General features: G+C 37.6%; 1 protein-coding gene across 1 annotated transcript; it reads left to right on the top strand.

Annotated features, from left to right (window-relative positions):
- The first annotated feature begins 14,616 nt into the window (after nt 1–14,616).
- Nucleotides 14,617–17,470, top strand: XB5776174.L (provisional ortholog of RIKEN cDNA 5430427O19 L homeolog). Its single transcript, XM_018229950.2, has 2 exons — nt 14,617–14,796; nt 16,308–17,470. Exon 2 carries the CDS (start codon nt 16,332–16,334, stop codon nt 17,253–17,255), a length of 924 nt encoding a protein of 307 aa, XP_018085439.1. The 5' UTR covers nt 14,617–14,796; nt 16,308–16,331; the 3' UTR covers nt 17,256–17,470.
- The last annotated feature ends 1,985 nt before the right edge of the window (nt 17,471–19,455 follow it).

Raw genomic sequence — 19,455 nt, 5'->3', positions numbered from 1 at the left:
TTTTAATAAAGAACATTTACTTACAAAATATTCCTTTTTATATAATGTTTCATTGTGAATGAAACAAGCAAAATCCATAAGATGCTTTTTATATTGAATTTATACCATGTTGCATCAGACCTTGGACATAAAGTCACTTAATGATATAAACTGTTTTACTATTCCAAATAGAAGGGATATCGGATTCAACTATGCTTATTTTTTTCTCAAAAACATAAAACCAACATTATGCAAGTAAGGTATACTTTTTCTTTGATGGTACAACATTTAGAAAAACCAGATGCAGACTTCATTGGAGAGCACCTCAAGAACTTAAAGAGAGTCATTCAGCAGTGACGGCTTATGTATTTTTTTTTTTTTTTAAACGTCCCACTTGGCAAAATAAAGAAAAGTAGAAGAAATTTTGAGGGCTATTTTCTATGGCGCAAACTATTTATAGTCAGTTGTCTTCTAGCTTTTCCATTCCTTTTCTCTGTGCAATTTCTGTAATGGACTAACCTGTTTATACTCACTGACACTCTGAGTAGTTATAATTGTACTATATTGTGTTGGGTAAACTGCATGGGGCCAAAAAGACCATTTGTTCTCTATATGCCTTGGTTATCTTATGTAGGTTTGATGCAACAGTGTCCACTTTATTAAACTCTAGGGGGCAGATTTATCAAAGGTAGAATTTGTGATTTTTTTTTTTTTACTCTAATAAATTCGAATGTACTCAAAACTCAAATCTTATCTTATTTAAGAAAAAACAAAATTTGAACGAATGTTACTGATCCGAAAACTCAATTTGAATGAAACCCGATTCGAGTTTTTCTCTGAAAAAAACTTGAATGTCAGGAAAGCTAGTAACATCTTCAAATGGGTCAACAGACCTCTGCCATTGATTTGTAAATTAACTCGGCAGGTTTTAGATGGCAAATATTCAAATTAGAACTGTTTCGATGGTCGAGGTGTGATAAATCTCCCATTCGAATTTACATTCCAGTTGGTGCTTTTAAATTCAAATTTGTGAGTTTTGACACAAAAAAAATAATTTGAATTTACCATTCGAACTTTAATAAATCTGACCCTAGGTACCTTCCACACCCTGCCATTTAGGTGCCATAGAGGAGTAGAATATGATGCTCTATAACTTGGCCTAACCGTAACCGTAGAGAGATGATGGGACTTGTAGTTAATTTAGTCACAATCAACATATTTCTATACATGCTGTTCCAATGTCCATTATAAGCTCAATGGCCATTTGGATCCATATTGATATGTGATAGACGAGTAAGGAACTACAGAGCTTTAGCTGTAATAAGTCAGCAATCAATGAAAAAGAACATGCATCATTGCATTTAACCATGTTTTGGAATAGTAATCTTTTTAGGTGTGTTCCAAGATATTAATCTTTCTGCTGACAAACCAAGAAACTTTTAAACCCTAGTGTCTTACCTGCAACAAGAACAATTACAGTTTTTTTGCTGAACAACATAGTTCACATATTGTATCAAGAATGTCTTCATCTGTGCAACTTTCTTCTGTTTAAAGGTCTTATTCGGTTGCTAGTACTGCTAATATTGTCTCACTAATGAGTTCAATATGTGTAGAACTGTATTAAGTCTTAAGGGAAGTCATTTCTTTTCCAATATGTCTTTAATAAAGGAATGGTCAAGTTCACGTTTTGCTAGTGTTTTCCATTTTTTATTTATTTCAGTTCTGAATGTAAATATGACATTTTCCTGGCAGAGCTTTGATTGATATACTTATATACTGCAGTTGGTCTCTCTCTTTGGGGGAGGCTATTTTTGGTGATTTCTATTGCATACAGGAAAAGTCATGCATGCTATTTATTTTCACTTCCCTAGGAAAGTCATTTCAGAACATTTTAGTTTTTCTGTCCAGAAGTGAGTTTATTATGCCTAGCAACAAGCTATTACATAATCATATGCCTAGTGTGCAAGTTCCTTAGGTATCACTTGTGTGTTGGACATCTAAAACTGTCAAATTAATTCACTAATAATTGGAATGCCAGTGCATTTACCTGTCCCACACACTGAATGATTATGTGGCTGGATAGCAGAATCAGTTCTTTTGCTGCTAAACGAAATATTGTTGAAGAAACAAAGTACTTTGTGTGTTTTTTGATAATCAGTTGAAAAGATGGAAGTCTATGCTGTGCAATCACTTTTAGTATGAATGGCAATATTTGACAATTGTTGCAACATTGTCAGAATATTCACTATTCAGGAAGAATGTTTCATATAGCACTGCCATAGTTGTTTTTTAACAGCACATGGTATTTGTAAAGGATGAACCCAATCACATACCATGTATATTTTACTGTATATACATGTATGTTCAATTATATTGTGGTGCTACATTTGTCTCATAGTGTAGTCACTGAATACAGCAGTTACAACTGGTACTTTGCAGCTTCACATTTGGAGGTGGTGTAACACCAGGTTTGCACTGCGTCATTAGGCACAATGTGCTCATTTCTGTACAGGTGCATGATTAACCATGCAGTGAAAATTGCAACTATACATGCAAAGGACACAAGCACCTTGAAGCTTTTTGGCACAACTGCACTTGAGGTCATAAATGATGCCTTATATTACTTTTGGGACTGAGATAATGGACCAGACAATTGTTTTATGAAACTTTTACTCCAACAACAAAGGCCAGCTGTTTAACAGACCTGTGAAGAATCATACAAGGCTTCTGCTATGTTGTCTCAAGAACAGGAAGTGCAGAAGTGGACTGAACATGCTGATTTTTACCTGCAATTACATTTAGGGGGCTACACTACTAAAATCCAATTTCGGAAACCACAATATCTACAAATTGGGATAGGTACATCTCACATTGACTTATACAGTACATATAGACAAATACAAGAGTCCTCTGCACTCAACCCATTATCAATATATTACAGAGACATTTTGTGCATACTGCTATTGAAAAATGCCTTACCCTTTAAACAAAACAGGGATTGTTTGTCCATATATTGCAATATATTTAAGCTGGTCAACTACATCAAAGTCATCCCATATCTGGCCAGTCCTATGCTCAATTTTCATCTGATTCATTAAGAATTCTATTACTTCATTATACATTTTACAAAGGGAATAAGTTTTACCTGCAACTTACTAGTTGCGTTCAAAGTAAAACTCCCAAACTTAGCTGCCCTTTTATTATACACCAGTGTGATCACCTGACTATAGTTGGGAAGGGTGGGAGCTACAACATGGAGCTGGTCACTGCTCCTGTATATCTATAACAAACAAGGGAAAGTTGTACTCACCACTAATTTTTAAAACCAGCCTCATTGCACCCCCGCCTAATGGTTTTAAAAATTAGTGGTGAGCACAACTTTCAGCTTGTTTGTTATAGTTATACAGTACATGACCTTGACATGTCTGAGATGGCGGATTTTCAGAGTCAGGCTTTTTGCACCATTGGGGTATAATAAATTTGCATTTTATTTCTACAAAAACTTTTGAGTTTTTGCCCCAGAAAGCCTGACCAGAAAAATTTGAGTTTTAGTTAATAACCCCCTTAATGTTTAATGCTTAGAGTGATATTTTCTTTATTAGTCAAAATGAAAAAAGAGTAGATGTCCCCCTTAAAGGACAATGAAAGTGTTATTCAACTGCTTAATTGTTACTCCAGAACTCCTCTTCGGTAAAGAATAGACCAGAAGGGACTTAAGTCATGGGAGAGTGACATCATAAAAAATTAGGCAGCAGCCTACATAGATTCATTTAATTAGAGCTTCATTGTTAGTGATTGACTCTAGTTTCAAGCTCTGTATCCTCATTGGCCAGTTTTAAAAGATGCTAAATTAATTTAAAAAGTGCACAATGTGGGCCTAGATAGACAGGTACTTGTCTTGGGGTCTGGGGTCACTTTTGTCAAATGGCTGTATGAGTAAAAACCGAAATGGTGGTCCCACACACCATTTTTATTTAATATATTTTTTAAAAAGTTGAATGTATTTCTACAGTTGCTGGCTGATATGATAAGCGAACAGTTAATGGTATTGGTTTACAAATTGCAATTTGGTTCTTTTTATTTATCTGAAAAATGGGCTGTGGCATTTATCCACCAATCATGGGTAGTGTTGGGCCACTACCTTTAGGGAAATATCTGGGAACATTTACATGTGCAGTCAACTAACAATGGAAATTGGTGCATATGCAGTATGGTAAAATCTCAACTTTCACTATTTAGTGCATGAGAACAGCCCCAGACAGCCAAAAGGAATCTTCTTTACCCAAGAGGTCTAACAACTAGAGTAAGAAGTAAGTGCAGTGCCCCGCCAGGCCTTTCAATTGCCCCAGGCAACCCTACTGGCAGTTGGCAACTTCGGTCCCCGCCGCAGCTATGCGCAAGGGCGCGTAACCGAGAACGCACGTGCGTAATCGAGGGCGTGCGTAATTGTGCGCAACGGCGCGCAGCCGAGGGCGCGCGTGCGTGGACGTGCGCATTTAAGTCTGCTCAAATAAATGAATAGCTGCTGGCTGTGTGTTTTCTAACCTAAACCAACAAGCAAGCAGTAGTCATAACTACCATACATCAGACATGGGATCTGCTGTATTATACTCCCCCTCACCAGCGTTCAACCAGTAATGATTTTTTAAGCTGACTGAAATGTCTCATTTAAAATAGAAATATTGCGCTCATTTACAAATTTGCTTCTTTGATTCTATGATCCTTCCTGCTGCCCTTTTTGTAAAAAAAAAATACCACATCATTTTCTGCGAGGTTAGGACAGTAAGTGCTATTGACAGTAAGGTTCTGCTGATGACATTTACTCATTCACTTATTAAATGACATTTCAGATTCTCAGATTCTGCTTTGCTATTCTGCAAGTGTCACTCTGTGAAATGTTTCCACCCACTTCCTATTTAAGTAACACTCTGCATCATATGGTCAGTGAAATTTCCTCTGCCAATCTAGGGTATTACCCAAAAAAAATTAAGTTCCTGTTAAAAAGTTCGCAAGAAAATAAGTTATAGCTGAGACATGAACCCTAATTGCACTGAACACTCTGAGCCTTCAGAAACCTGTAGTCCTAGAGTAGCTGCATGGGGCAGCAAAGCAGCACTTTTTAAATAATTATTATATTGGGGGGCTGTACAAGAATATAGTTGATAATTGTAGCTGTTTTCTGTGTGGCTGTTCATGCAGGTTTCTGGTACTTGTTGCCTGAGGCTATGGCACGGCACACACAGTAAGGTACAAACTGAAAAGCAATGTTCACAGTGTACTCTGACCCTTCTGGATTGATGGTTTGTACATGATACATACTAACTGCTGGGCTCAGACATGCTGTTCCATCTCTCCACAGCCTAGAGCAGCGACATAGCAGGGGGACTGAAGGTACCCCATACAGGCAGGCTTCTGATTGGAGATGTCTCCAGCACTGGAAATTGCAGCAGGAGCTGACAGTCAGAGATAAATAGGCTTCATATTGCACAGAGCTTAAAAGAACAGTAACACCAAAAAATTAAAATGTATCAAATAAATTCAAATCTCATGTAGTGTTGCCCTGCATTGGTAAAGTTGTGTGTTTGCTTAAGGGCAGAAACACACGCTCAGATTGGGGGAGACTAGTCACCAGGCGACAAATCTCCTCTTCTTCAGGGCGACTAATTTCCACAAACTGCCTTCCAGCCGGCCGAATCTGTGTGTGTCTCTGCCCTTAGGAACAGTACTATATTTGTTTAATAAAAAAAAAAAGATGCTGTTTAGCAATGAGGTAGCTCTTGAAACAGGGCTTAATGGAACAGGTTACATAGCAGATAACAGATAAGTAAAACACCATTATATTCTACAGAGTTTATCTGTTATCTGCTGTATATAACCTGAATGTAAATGTATCATTGTATTAACTAATGTACCATTTAGAACAGTTTACAGAGTCTGTGACCCTGCTCACCCCAAATATTAGAAAATCAGTTACAAATAGAAAATTCAAAGTCAAAGAACAGTAAACAACCCCTTTAATACTATTAAGGACTGTGTTAAAATCTCACAGTTACTCAACAAGTAGGATAGAATGTTCTTGTCTACAATAAAGACACTAATTGAATCTGAGAATAATGCCTTTCCTAAAGACAAACTGATTATATGATTAGTAGAAAAACAACAGTGATAAAAAATACAGCATAGTTGGAGATAACCATGTAATATAACAGATACAGTATATTGTCAGAAGTGAGGGGATAGAAATGTAAATACGTGAATATGAATATATGTTATAAGTTTTAATGTATGGTAAGTAAATCGAACCAAATTACATATTAAAGCAAATTGTGAGGAAAGTACAAAATAGAGACTGAAGATGTTTATAAAAATGGAGGAGGTAGAAATCAGTGGAAGATTCTGGGAAGGATGTTGTGGGCAGAAGTCAGAGGAGGAGGAAAGACACAGCAACCTGAGGTCAGAGAAATATGTTAAAAATGCACACAGCAGGCAGAAATCTGTTTCTGGTGAATGCTGTGAAAAGGACAGAGTGGGCAGTGGGCAGAAGAGATTGCTGAGAAGAGGCAGAGGAGGAAGAGAACAGAGAAGGATGCTTTGAAGGAACTCAAAATCAAAGAGGGAGCTAGGAGTTCAGTACTAAATATCAAAACCAGAGAGAGCGGTATAAACTGGAACAGGATGCACCCACAACTGAGAGGAAAAACTGAAGAGTTATATAGGCAACACTGCAGTTATGATATGTGCTTGAGCTGGTAATTTGGCAGTTGATGGTAATAAAGTTATAGCTACAGTATATATGTCAGAATACTTACAAGTATTCGTAGGCCTTTTAACAGCTAATATAAGGAAACTGTCCAAGAAAATACAGTTCTAAATGGTAATAATTTTGGATTTGCTGCTTCCATGCTTTATCTTAAAGGAAAACTATACTCCCAAAATGAACACTTAAGCAACAGATAGTTCTTAGAATCTTACCAAACTGGAATATATATTTAAGTAAATATTGCCCTTTTACATCTCTTGCCTTGAGCCACCATTTCGTGATGGTCTGTGTGCTGCCTCAGAGATCACCTGACCAGAAATACTTCAACTCTAACTGTAACAGGAAGAAGTGTGGAAGCAAAAGACACAACTCTGTCTGTTAATTGGCTCATGTGACCTAACATGTATGGTTTGTTGGTATGTTTGTGAGTACAGTGAATCCTACGATCCCAGGGGGCGGCCCTTATTTTTTAAAATGGCAATTTTCTATTTATGATTACCCAATGGCACATACTACTAGAAAAGTATATTATTATGAAAATGGTTTATTTACATGAAGCAGGATTTTACATATGAGCTGTTTTATGCAATATCTTTTTATAGAGACCTACATTGTTTGGGGGGTATAGTTTTCCTTTAAGTGGTGTACACATTTGTTGAGCTGGAACACTTAGCAACCTACAAATCTATAGTCAAACACTTTACCAGTTACGTTATTTAAAATAGAAATATCCTTTAAACATTGGCATTGGATGGTAGATTAGGACTCAACAGGTATATACCTTTTATCCTAAGCAGTTAATGGATTACTTTGTTTATGGACCATCATTCTATTTCTCCATCATTTATGACCCATTACTGTGAGTGGTTAAGGTTCAATAACTGCCAGTGAAACACCTGTGTAATAATTTCTTTATGCTTAGAAAAATGTCATTTTTTAACATGTTGATTGGGTCTATAATCCCATGCTTTAAAGACCATGCTTTATACAGTGGGAAACCTAGGCAGGCATAGGGGTTAGTTTATGAAACAATGGATTCCAATCAATTTCCGATAGAGGGGCATCTGATTATTGCCATTAGAATATAATATAATTAAAACATAATGATACTTAATATTTCCATTAGCAAATTACAAATAGAAAATGGTGGCTCTGGGGCCCTTAAAGAGACAAGGGCAATGGTTGTTCAATGACTATGTAACTACACTGTCTAAAGAAGAGTATTGAGTACACTACTAAACGGGCTAAGCATTTATTCCCTACTCAGTATTTATTAAACAGTATGTTGATTGCTTTTGATATTATGGAAAAGTAAAGTTTGCAGGAAGCATGCTGTTGTAGAAGAAAGCTCCAAATTTACTTTGGGTAGAATTATTATTTGCTGATTTGCTGCCCGCGGTGCAGCCACAGCAGGACTACAGACGCCTTGAGGCTCAGTATGCGCAGTACAAATACACAAAATAACCTGCACTAATATTGCACATGTGGTTTGCACCTGAAACATTCCACCTGTGAAACCCAGAAGGAGCTTAGAGGGATGTTGTAGGAAGCTTGTAAAGTAAATTAAAACATGAAATTAGCTTGCCTTTAAAAGGGTAGTTGGCCTTTAAATTAACGTTTAGTATGATGTAGACATCAATATTCTGAAATAATTTGCAATTAATCTTAATTTTTTTTATTTTTTGTGGTTTTTGTTCAGCAGCTCCCCAGCTTGGTATTTCAGCGGCCATTTGGTTACTAGGGTCTTATTTACCCCAGCAACAAGGCACAATATAAATAGGAGAGGCCCTAAATAGAAAAATGAGTAATGAAAATGAACAGTAACAGTGAAACTGCAACTTTGTTTTTTTTTTGCTGCCATAGTCAGTACCAGAGTCAGTGATCCCCATTTGAAAGCTGGAAAAAGGCAAAAGAGGAAGGCAAATAAAGCTACAACAAATTAATAATGAAGACCATTTCAAAAGTTGCTAGAAATAGGACTTCCTGTAACATACTAAAAGTTAACGTAAAGGTGAACCACCCCTTTAATTTTATGTAGAGAAGTAACTTATATTAGGTATATACATACAAAATATTCTGTGCACAACACAATACATGTGCACTATCTAGAGTCACGTGCTATGAGTTTGACAAAAAGCTTGAAACTTTTCAGTTGCAGTTAAAGCAACCATTTTTTTTTAACTTTGAGCCTACTGATCACATTTATTTATATTACTGCAGCTTTTTATGAAATGATATGCCTAACATACTCCCATAACCAAGAGTAGAGTACAGTTGTAGTTCCCAGTACGATGTATTATGTAGGATAATGTACAACCTGCTTTAAATCATGAAGGGTATTAGGAGTCACCTCAGAGTTCCAAGATTGTGTGTGTCTTTACATGGTTACAAAGTGCTATGTGATTTATAATATCCTTATAAATTACTATTGAAGACTGCATTTTCTGCTGTGTAATACTGACATTTTAATGATATGTCTCTGCACTCCCACCAATATGAGTAAAGGGTATTATTAGCAAAGACATACTTCACAAATGACAGCACTGATAGGACCGATGTATATGGAACCAGATAAGCAGGAACTGAAACTAGAGTCACGCTAATACCTATAGCACAGAGGTCATAACTAAGAAACTTCCCATTTCCTTGCTATTCTTTGATGGAAAAAATGTACAGTGGTCAATTTTGTTACTTAATTATTGTGACTAAAGGGTCATTAGTCAAAGTAGAAAATTTTGCTCACCAAGGGTCCAGGTGGAGGACTCCTTTAAGGTGTTGTGAAAAGGGGATCATTTACCAAAGGTTCTGTCACAAATGCTACAGCACTACAGGACAATAAACAGAGCCACTTAGTGTTCATTTACAGAAAAGTGTAGCTGTAGATTTGAGAGCAGCCTAAGCTGAGGTGCAAGGCTCAGCAATGTGGGAGCTACCTTGCACTTTACACTTACTATGCACCAATAGTCTGCACTTTCCACCCTGACCTTTAGTTATAAATGAAAAAAGGAGGTTGTGGGTGCACTCCTAAGGCTACATTATAATATGTTTAAGTACAATGGAAGTGGGTTGTTGGTTTGGGCAGGTTCTCTCTTTAAAAGCCACAAAAGCAGGTGGTGGAGGAGGATCTAGCCCACAGGTTGAAACCAAGGTTCAGGAGACATTTACTTGAAGTAATGCTATTAAGCAGAAAGGTAAAAGACCTTTTATACTATGACCAGAAGTAAACAAGTTAGGGACCACCGTGTGGGGTTTACCTTGACGTGGTATGGTAAATTATCAATTTTATGATCATAACTTTGTAACAAACATAAACTGTTTTTTTTAAATACATTTTATTGAATTACACATTAGACATTGGTCCAGAAACCGAGGTGGAGAGCTTAAAGGACCAGTAACACTAAAAAATTTTGTATTAAAAAATCCATCCCACCCCCACGAATAATAGGTCTACCCTGCATAAAGTTTATTAAAATCCATACTTTATTGAAAAAATACTGTTTGAAAACACTACTTCCTGTGTACTGCAAAACGGCGATAAGGCGACTCACTCTGCAGCTCTGTATCTTCCCCCTAACCCGACTTCTGCCAAAACCGGAAGCCATGCGCTACAACTGTGACAGCAGCCAATGGAAAACCTGTTTATGTTCCATATCAGGCAAATGCATATCTTTCCTTTGTATGAGAGCACTCCTAAAACGGCATGTTTATGCCTGACCTGTTGTATATGTTATATTCTAGCTAGGTTTATTAAGCCCAGAGTCCGCAGCAGCTCCGACTATTATTAATAGTGAGTAACGCCTTCCTACCTCAGCTAATTTTCACACAGTGCAACCATTTCCCGTCACAGCACAGCACACCATGTCCGACACCGAGCAGCTCTCCGTCTTCTTTCTCTCAGCCGGGTTATTACCTCCTGTCTACGCTCAGCTGACTCGCACTGACAACCACCCTTCTGAATGGCGGAACGCCGTGACGATTCCAACTACAGACGCCATGTTTGCTATGGGCAAGTCACTATCCAGGGACAACGGAAATAGAAGAATCGCGCGGAATGGAGGGAAAGATGTCAGGGGCCTCTCCTGTGACGGGAAATGGTTGCACTGTGTGAAAATTAGCTGAGGTAGGAAGGCGTTACTCACTATTAATAATAGTCGGAGCTGCTGCGGACTCTGGGCTTAATAAACCTAGCTAGAATATAACATATACAACAGGTCAGGCATAAACATGCCGTCTTAGGAGTGCTCTCATACAAAGGAAAGATATGCATTTGCCTGATATGGAACATAAACAGGTTTTCCATTGGCTGCTGTCACAGTTGTAGCGCTTGGCTTCCGGTTTTGGCAGAAGTCGGGTTAGGGGGAAGATGCAGAGCGCAGAGCTGCAGAGTGAGTCGCCTTATCGCCGTTTTGCAGTACACAGGAAGTAGTGTTTTCAAACAGTATTTTTTCAATAAAGTATGGATTTTAATAAACTTTATGCAGGGTAGACCTATTATTCGTGGGGGGGGGATGGATTTTTTAATACAAAATTTTTTAGTGTTACTGGTCCTTTAAAGCCTTGAACACATACCTTTGCGGTACCAGGTGCTATACTGAAGGACCCACGCCTGTTTCAGTGTCACGTAATCCAGTCAAAGCAGTTATCAGCAGCATACCGTAGATTTGAACAAACTTGAAATTTAATGTATCCAATAAATTTCACGTTTGTTCAAATCTACGGTAGGCTGCTGATAACTGCTTTGATTAGACATTGGTCCAGGGAATGTGCATTGATTAATTAGCCAGGTCAGTAGCACTTTCATTGTACTTAAACATATTAGAATTTAGCCTTAGGAGTATACCCACAACCCCCCTTTTTTGTATTTAGTTATAAATGAGCCCTACAGTATTTTAAAGGCAGGGCTTGTCAAGCATGAACTGCATTCAGTGGAGGTAGATAGAGGGAACTGTGATATATACAATATCTAAACAGTATTCTACTCTCTGACTGCATTGTAACCAACCCCTAATGCCCATGGGCATCCTTAAAAGTTCCTGTCCTGTAGATGGGTAGGTGTGGACCATGTGGTATGAGCAGAGCCGGGCCAACCCAGCCACGCGCCCTAGGCAACCTGGCCGGCCACTGGGTCGGCTTAGTGTCTGCTCAATCGCGCATGCGTGAAAGTACGCGCCAGCACGCATGCGCGAAATGACGCGCATGCGCATTTAAATGCAAATTACCAGCAGCAGCCAGGGAGACATAGGAACAGACATGGGGTAAGCGAAAGAGCATGTACGTGCCTGGCGCCCCCTCAGCTTTGCGCCCTAGGCACGTGCTTACTCTGCCTACCCCTAGTTCCGGCCCTGGATATGAGAAAACATCTACATCTAGAAGTTAAGATAGAGAACTTTCACTCTGTGATGCCTCATTTTCCCTATTACAACCTTCAAGAAGAAGGCATTTAGCCGTGAAGTTGAAATGCAGACCACTCGTAGATGACAATTAAACAACTTATAGCTATACTGCTATGTGCTATCAATATCTGCACTTGGTTGCTCTCTGGCACTTGTTCTACATTTACAGTAGATGATACACACTTTTTAAAAAAATCAGTAACCATAGTTTGGTCAATTAAATGATTACTTATAGTCTGGTGTATGGATTTCATTCGATACTCATTCAATCATCATGTTTTTTCAGAACTGTTGCTTGAGCTTCAAAAATGACTCACTCCTCCCATATAAATTGAATTGTTTAGCTTATCTGGAAGCCATTTCACTGCAGAGCAATTTTATTTAGATTCCTCAATATATTGAAAAGTTATTATTATTATGTACTTTAAGAAGGCTTTTCCTTGCGCAAACGACTCAGTTTAGTGTTTGGTAATTTGGACATTACAATCACGGCTGGAGTCAATCAATGAATTAAAATGATCGTACTCATCTTACCTCTACAATCACCCCTTGGGTTTACACCATAGGTGAGTTATTTTTGTAATATATTTATGTCAAAAAAGAAAATAACTTGGCTTCCAATGCTGGAGTCACCCAGAATAGGCATGTCACAATATGTGTATTGATACAACAATCTAAGGGGCAGATTTATTAAGGGTCAAATTAAAATCCTTCGAATTCAAATATCAAATTCGAAGGATTTAGCGCAAATACTTTGATCGAACGATCAAATAAAAATCGTTTGATCGATCGAATGATTTTTATTCAATCAAAAAAAGCTTAGAAAAGTGCTGGGGAAGGTCCCCATAGGCTAACAAGCAGCTTGGTAGGTTTAAAGTGGCAAAGTATAAAGTCGAAGTATTTTTAATTTTTTTTTTTAAAGATTATTACGTTGAATCGTTCAAATCGATCGAATTTGACCAAATCGATGGTCGAAGTACCCAAAAAAATACTTCGAAATTCGAATTTTTTTCATTCGAATTTTTCACTCGAGCTTAGTAAATCTGCCCCTAAGTGTGTAGTAACTGATAGTATTGATAGTAACTGATGTAATTTGTCATCTGTTGCTTCCCCTTCAATAAGTTCTGTCTGTGTTCAACAGTCCCCTATCCAAAAAGGGTGGGGGGGTCATATAGGTGTCCTCTCTCCCACACACCTTCTTTCCCCTAACTTGTGTGTCAATCAAATGCATGGGTTAGGGAGCGGAGAGGACGCAGAGCACAATGGGGCCCTGCCCTTACCACCTGTCATATGTCAGTCGGTAAGGACAGGGCTGGCCAGCACCCTCTGATACAGCAATGCGCACTCCATGCCAGATTTTTTTTGTCCCACGCAAGTTTCATAGTGCAGTCATTACACCAGGCAGAGGTGCTGCTGAATGAGCACTAAGGGGAATGCTCTTGCATGTCTGCTCAGGGTAGTCGTAAATGAGCCACAAGGTGTGCAGGTCTGGTTGCAAAGTATGTAAAAATACATATGGAGTCACTTACAAAGTGCAGGACAGGGTGCAGAGTGTAAAAACAGGTGCAAAATGAAATTTGTTGCACTTTGTGTCCTGCCCTGCACTTTTCTGAAGTGTGCAGAGAGCTGATTTTCTGAGTGTTTTGGTGGATGATATGCAAGGCAACGTTAGAAAAGAAAATTCAAAAAGTCAACCAGATATGCTTATGTGTTGTTCTCAGCTCTTTCAGTTTTTATATTGCCCAAGATAAAATCAGGTAGGTGAAAATAACCTACCTAAACATTTCAATAATATGTTATAGCAACAAGGGCTTCAAAAAAATGTCCAATGGTATAACTTTGAATTGAATAACACATAAAAAAGCAAAACAGACCGCACTCACTTTTCTGCCCAAATTTGATATTGGGTGCACGTCTAGTAGCCTATTCACAATGGCTGCTCCAGGGTATACAAATTCCATCCAGTAGACAGCACTCCCTGTTCAATAAAACCGTCTTTATTCTTATTTGGACAGCAACATCATACAACGTTTCGAGTGGCACTCCACTCTTTGTCAAGCATGCTTGACAAAGAGTGGAGTGCCACTTGAAACGTTGTATGATGTTGCTGTCCAAATAAGAATAAAGACGGTTTTATTGAAAAGGGAGTGCTGTCTACTGGATGGAATTGAATAACACATACATTTGCATATGCTGATGACACTAATATGTGAATGCTGCAAGACCTTATGAGGCTAGGGAGAGGTGCAGTAGAGAAAGGATTCAAGGTGAACTGTGCTAAAGTCAAGTACAATGTATATATTATCTAGAAAAAGAATTGTAAAGGTGGAGCTATTCAGTTAAATTGTGCCAATTATAAAAATGCAGTGCGCCATATTGTTGCATAGTTGATGCACTTGATAGATTTCATGGTCGTGAACTGCATTAGTGCCAGAAAATGTTAATATAGATTATGCTAAATCTGTTCTGTCATGTGCTGTGTAAGAGGTTGTCTCTAAGAACTTCTGCAAAGTGTTATTAAAAAAGGAACAGGTCAGAAAGATTTTTCCACTTTGCAGGAGGCAATGAATATCTGCACACAGACAGAGGCATTAGTAATCTGACAATGATAAAGAACGCATGATGCATTCTACATGTATTAACCTGCAGTAATCCAAATATAAGGTAAGGGATATATTTATTATTCTTATGAAAATATAGATTTTAAACATAATAAGCATAGATTTAAACTGCCTCCACATTTTCTTTTAACTTGAGTATAAACTGGGGTTCAATTGTGTCAATTCATGTTACAGTCTGTCCATTTCACTCTTCTTTTTTAAAACAGTGTTTTTCTATTTCCATTTTTCAAGTATTGACAATGCTTAATGTTTTTTTCTCCAAATACAATTTTTCTCTTCTAAATAAACTATGAATCCATACAGAATGGGTTTTAAGGAGGTGCACATAGGGGTGAGTGCAAAGAATCCTTGGGTTATCCAACCTGTCGTTTCCAGGTGTTGCTGAAATAAAACCCACAGAATTATCTGACAGCTGAAGCCTATTAATAAAATATACCTCACTCATAGGTGTTAGCATAGAAATTAAGGTATTTTTACCGAAAATTAAAATCACTTTCGTTTTTTTTGATGCTGTGGTATAGTCTGTTAATTTGTCCCTAGTTTGTAACCAGTAACTTGCAATTAACCATAACGTGCATATATATATATATATATATATATATATATATATATATATATATATATATATATATATATATATATATATATATATATATATATAGGATCTAAGCTTCGATTTATGGAAAGGCTGTCTCCCATAGATGAAATTTTAGCCAAATCAAGGTTTTTAAAAATTATTCCTTTGTATTTGATTCAAACTAAGATATAAATTAATCCTTATTGAAGGCAAAACCAGCCTATTGTGTTTATTTAATGTTTACATGATTTTCTAGTAGACGACTTAAGGTATGAAGATCCAAATTATAGATCTGTTATCAGGTCCCCAGGAGCATTCTGGATAACAGGTCCCATTACTCTATCTAATCTATCTATATATACACACAAAAAACAACAAATATGTCACACCGCTAATTTGGTCTTCTAACTTGTTTCATTGTGTTACTGTTGTTTAGTGATATTTTTTTGCCAAATCCTGTACAGCAATTTTGTTCATGTTCGCAAAAAGGGAACATCAGTTCCTATTTAAGAAAGAGCAACAAAAGTTTAGCGAGCACATGATATTTGAGGAAGTAAAGATTTTATAGCAGGGACTCTTTGTTAAAGGCACGTATTGAGTAATTCAGGAGACTTGTTCTGCTTGTAATCACAGAATATTATATTCAATTAGCAATCTGGTCCATGGGTTTTACCAAAAGAGGGAAAGTAGCTTATGCTATAATGCAGATCCCCACTTTTGTAGAACAGCTTACAAACCAGAGAAGCAGATGTGGCCACTAGGGGATTTACTGGACGATATGAATTGTTCTGCACTAATAGGTTCATGATTTAGATTTGACTTCAGTTGAAAGTAGGACTTTGTTAAAGGGACACCGTGGTGCATATTCAATATAACTAGCACTGCCTCCAAACCTATGTTTTTGTCTTTATGGCAGCAGAGAGTGATTGTTGAAATTCTTCACACTGTATCTAAATCCTACATTTTTTTCTTGGCAGAGAGCAAAATATTCTGCCATCAGAATGTTGGCTGAAGCTTTTATCAGTACAGTTATGTATCATGAAGAAATTTTGAAAAGAAACTTACATAAAGAGTTTAAAGGACAGGAATATAATGGGCCCCTGGCTGGTCGCTTTGAAAATTCATATGGGAGTCTATCAGAAAAAAGAACTCAGAAGAAGTTTAAGGCAAGTGGAGAGGCGATGGATTTTGTGCAAGATAATCACAATTTCAGGTCTGCTGAAAAGCTTTCCCCACAGTTATTTGGTGATCCTACAGGTGATGCTTCACCAGCAATGAGTATTCCCGGGTCAGATGATAAAAATTCAAAGCAACTGGACTTATATACATCATGGTCAAGCATGTATGGAAGCATTTATAAGAACTACCCTGATCTGCACATTGGAGGAGACCATTTCCTCAACAAAATGGATTCAGGTTGTATCTTGGACCTTGACACTGAATTTCCAGATGGCCCTGTTTTACTTTCTGAAGATATCACCTCCGGTTCTGCAAAATCCCTTGAGATTTTGAAGAAAAAATCTATAATAAGAACAGTGCACAATGAAGAAAATAAAGAAAAGAGTATAATTTTCCAGGGCGCACCATTTTCTAACTCGCTCCTCAATGGCTACATGGAGAGCAAGATACAGGAGCTCTACAAACAGTTTCTTGAAGAAAACACAATGACAGAGGGTCCTCTATATACTTTAATGTTTTCTGGATTTTTAATGAACAATGTCAATCAAATCAGTGAGCAGATTTCACGGGAACAAAAACTGGACCATACTATGGCAAGAGAAGCTCTGCTGCAGTGTTTGAGAAGTTCTTCTAGTAAGATCAGTTCAGAGTTTGCCACTCCTGTTCTACATATCTCTACTTTAGATGGAAAAAAGAACGCTGATACATTGTTGAAGACAAAGTCTAATTACTTTAAATTTCCATGAATACAATAACAGAATGAAAATAAAGCATATCCCTAAGTTGGAAATTATATTCATTAAGCCACCCTGAAGCATTAATTCAAGATGACAAATGATTAATGTTACCTGCTAATCTGTTATAATTTAAGAAGGAGAGTGGAAATTTGAATGTATTTGCCGAATTACATAAAAATTGTACAATAAAAAGTTTATATGTAATAAATACTCTATACATCATATACATTAAGTGCATTATAAATTCCTGTTTAAATATATAACATAATGCAGTCATTAGGTATATGGATGAAGGGCTATATTTCTGCCCTGTCTCATGACAGTTCATCCCATTACATAAGTTTGATTTAAAAATAGGGCTATCTAAAAGTACAACTGATCTCATCTTCTAACTTCCCTTACCCAAAGCCACTTACTTGTTTCTATATACTTTACTTGTTTTGTGCCTTATATTTGTTGCAAATAAATAAAGGTATAGGACCTGTTATCCAGAATGCCTGGGTTTTCCAGATAAGGGTTTTTTTGGATTTGGATCTCCATACCTTATTAATACAAAATAAATGTAAACTCAAATTAATTAATTAAACCCAATATGATTGTTTGTCTTCACAAAGGATCAATTATATCTTAGTGAGGCTAAAGTACAAGGTACTGTTTTATTATTACCTATATATAGTCAGCTGGCAGTAGCTGAGATTGCAGTCACTTTTAATCATTCTTATACCAACAGTTTGCTTGGGGAGAGACTGCAATATCACACAGAGCCCTCTGTTTGTTATATGAAAGAATAACAGTGCGCCCTCTGTTGGTTATATGAAAGAATAACAGGGACTGCAATATCACACAGCGCCATCTGTTGGTTTTATGAAAGAATAACAGTGACTGCAATATCACACAGCACCCTCTGTTTGTTATATCAAAGAATAACAGTGACTGCAATATCACACAGCACCATCTGTTGGTTATATGAAAGAATAACAGTGACTGCAATATCACACAGCACCCTCTGTTGGTTATATGAAACAATAACAGTGCGCCCTCTGTTGGTTATATGGAAGAATAACAGTGCGCCCTCTGTTAGTTATATGAAAGAATAACAGTGACTGCAATATCACACAGTGCCATCTGTTGGTTATATGAAAGAATAACAGTGCGCCCTCTGTTGGTTATATGAAAGAATAACAGTGACTGCAATATCACACAGCTCCCTCTGTTGGTTATATGAAAGAATAACAAGGACTGCAATATCACACAGCTCCCTCTGTTGGTTATATGAAAGAATAACAAGGACTGCAATATCACACAGCACCCTCTGTTGGTTATATGAAGGATTACCAGTGATGGCAATATCACACAGCGCCCTCTGTTGGTTAGACGAAAGATTAACAGTGATGGCAATATCACACAGCACCCTCTGCACATGGTAGTGGGACAGTGGGACAATGCACACAGTAATCCGTTTGGCAATTCACTGTCACCATCAACTTTGCAAAGAAGTCAGGTTGATAGCTGGGGGGGTCGCTTTGGCGGAATGTGCGCTGCTGGGAGACAGGGCTGTAGTTGTGTCTAGGCTTATACTCGAGTCAATACGTTTTCCCAGTTTTCGTAGGTAAAATTAGGTACCTTGGCTTATACTCGGGTCGGCTTATACTCGAGTATATACGGTACACTGAAAAGGGAAATAACAGGAAAAAAATTAATTATTTGATTAGAATGGAGTCTATGGGGCAAATTCACTAACCGCACTTCGCCAGAAATTCACTAAATCCGAAATTGCGCTCAGGGAGGCGAAAGGTAGCGAAGTTGCGCTAGCGTTAATTCATCAAGGAAAGCGCAGTTACGCTAGTGATGCCTAATTTGCATACGGCACCAAATTATATGTAGCAGCAAATACATTACACTACACAAGCCTGCGAAAGCTTCATAAAATAAAATAGAGTTGTTATTTTGCCCTACACATGTGGGCACTGTATAGTTTAGGTGCCATATGTTAGGAAATGAAGGGGGGAAGGAGGGTACCCCAAAAAAATGTACGATCTTTTTCAGCCTATCACCCTTAAAAAAGGAAAAGACGCCAGCGTTTTTTGGGACTTTGCCTGGTCTGAGGTGGCGAAGACAAGTCTGGCGCAAGAGGTAATGTTCAGTAAAATGTGCAAGTTAGTGAATTAACGTAGTTACGTCCCTTCGTCATAGTGCAACTTCGACTGGC

The sequence above is a fragment of the Xenopus laevis genome, chromosome 8L (assembly GCF_017654675.1).
Source record: "Xenopus laevis strain J_2021 chromosome 8L, Xenopus_laevis_v10.1, whole genome shotgun sequence".
NCBI classification, from domain to species: Eukaryota; Metazoa; Chordata; class Amphibia; order Anura; family Pipidae; genus Xenopus; species Xenopus laevis.
The sequence above is the reverse complement of the archived record's forward strand: the minus strand, read 5'-3'. Positions and strand labels throughout refer to the sequence as shown.

Excerpts from the sequence above, each read along its gene's own strand:
- XB5776174.L (XM_018229950.2), top strand. The coding sequence starts at position 16,332 with ATGTTGGCTGAAGCTTTTATCAGTACAGTTATGTATCATGAAGAAATT.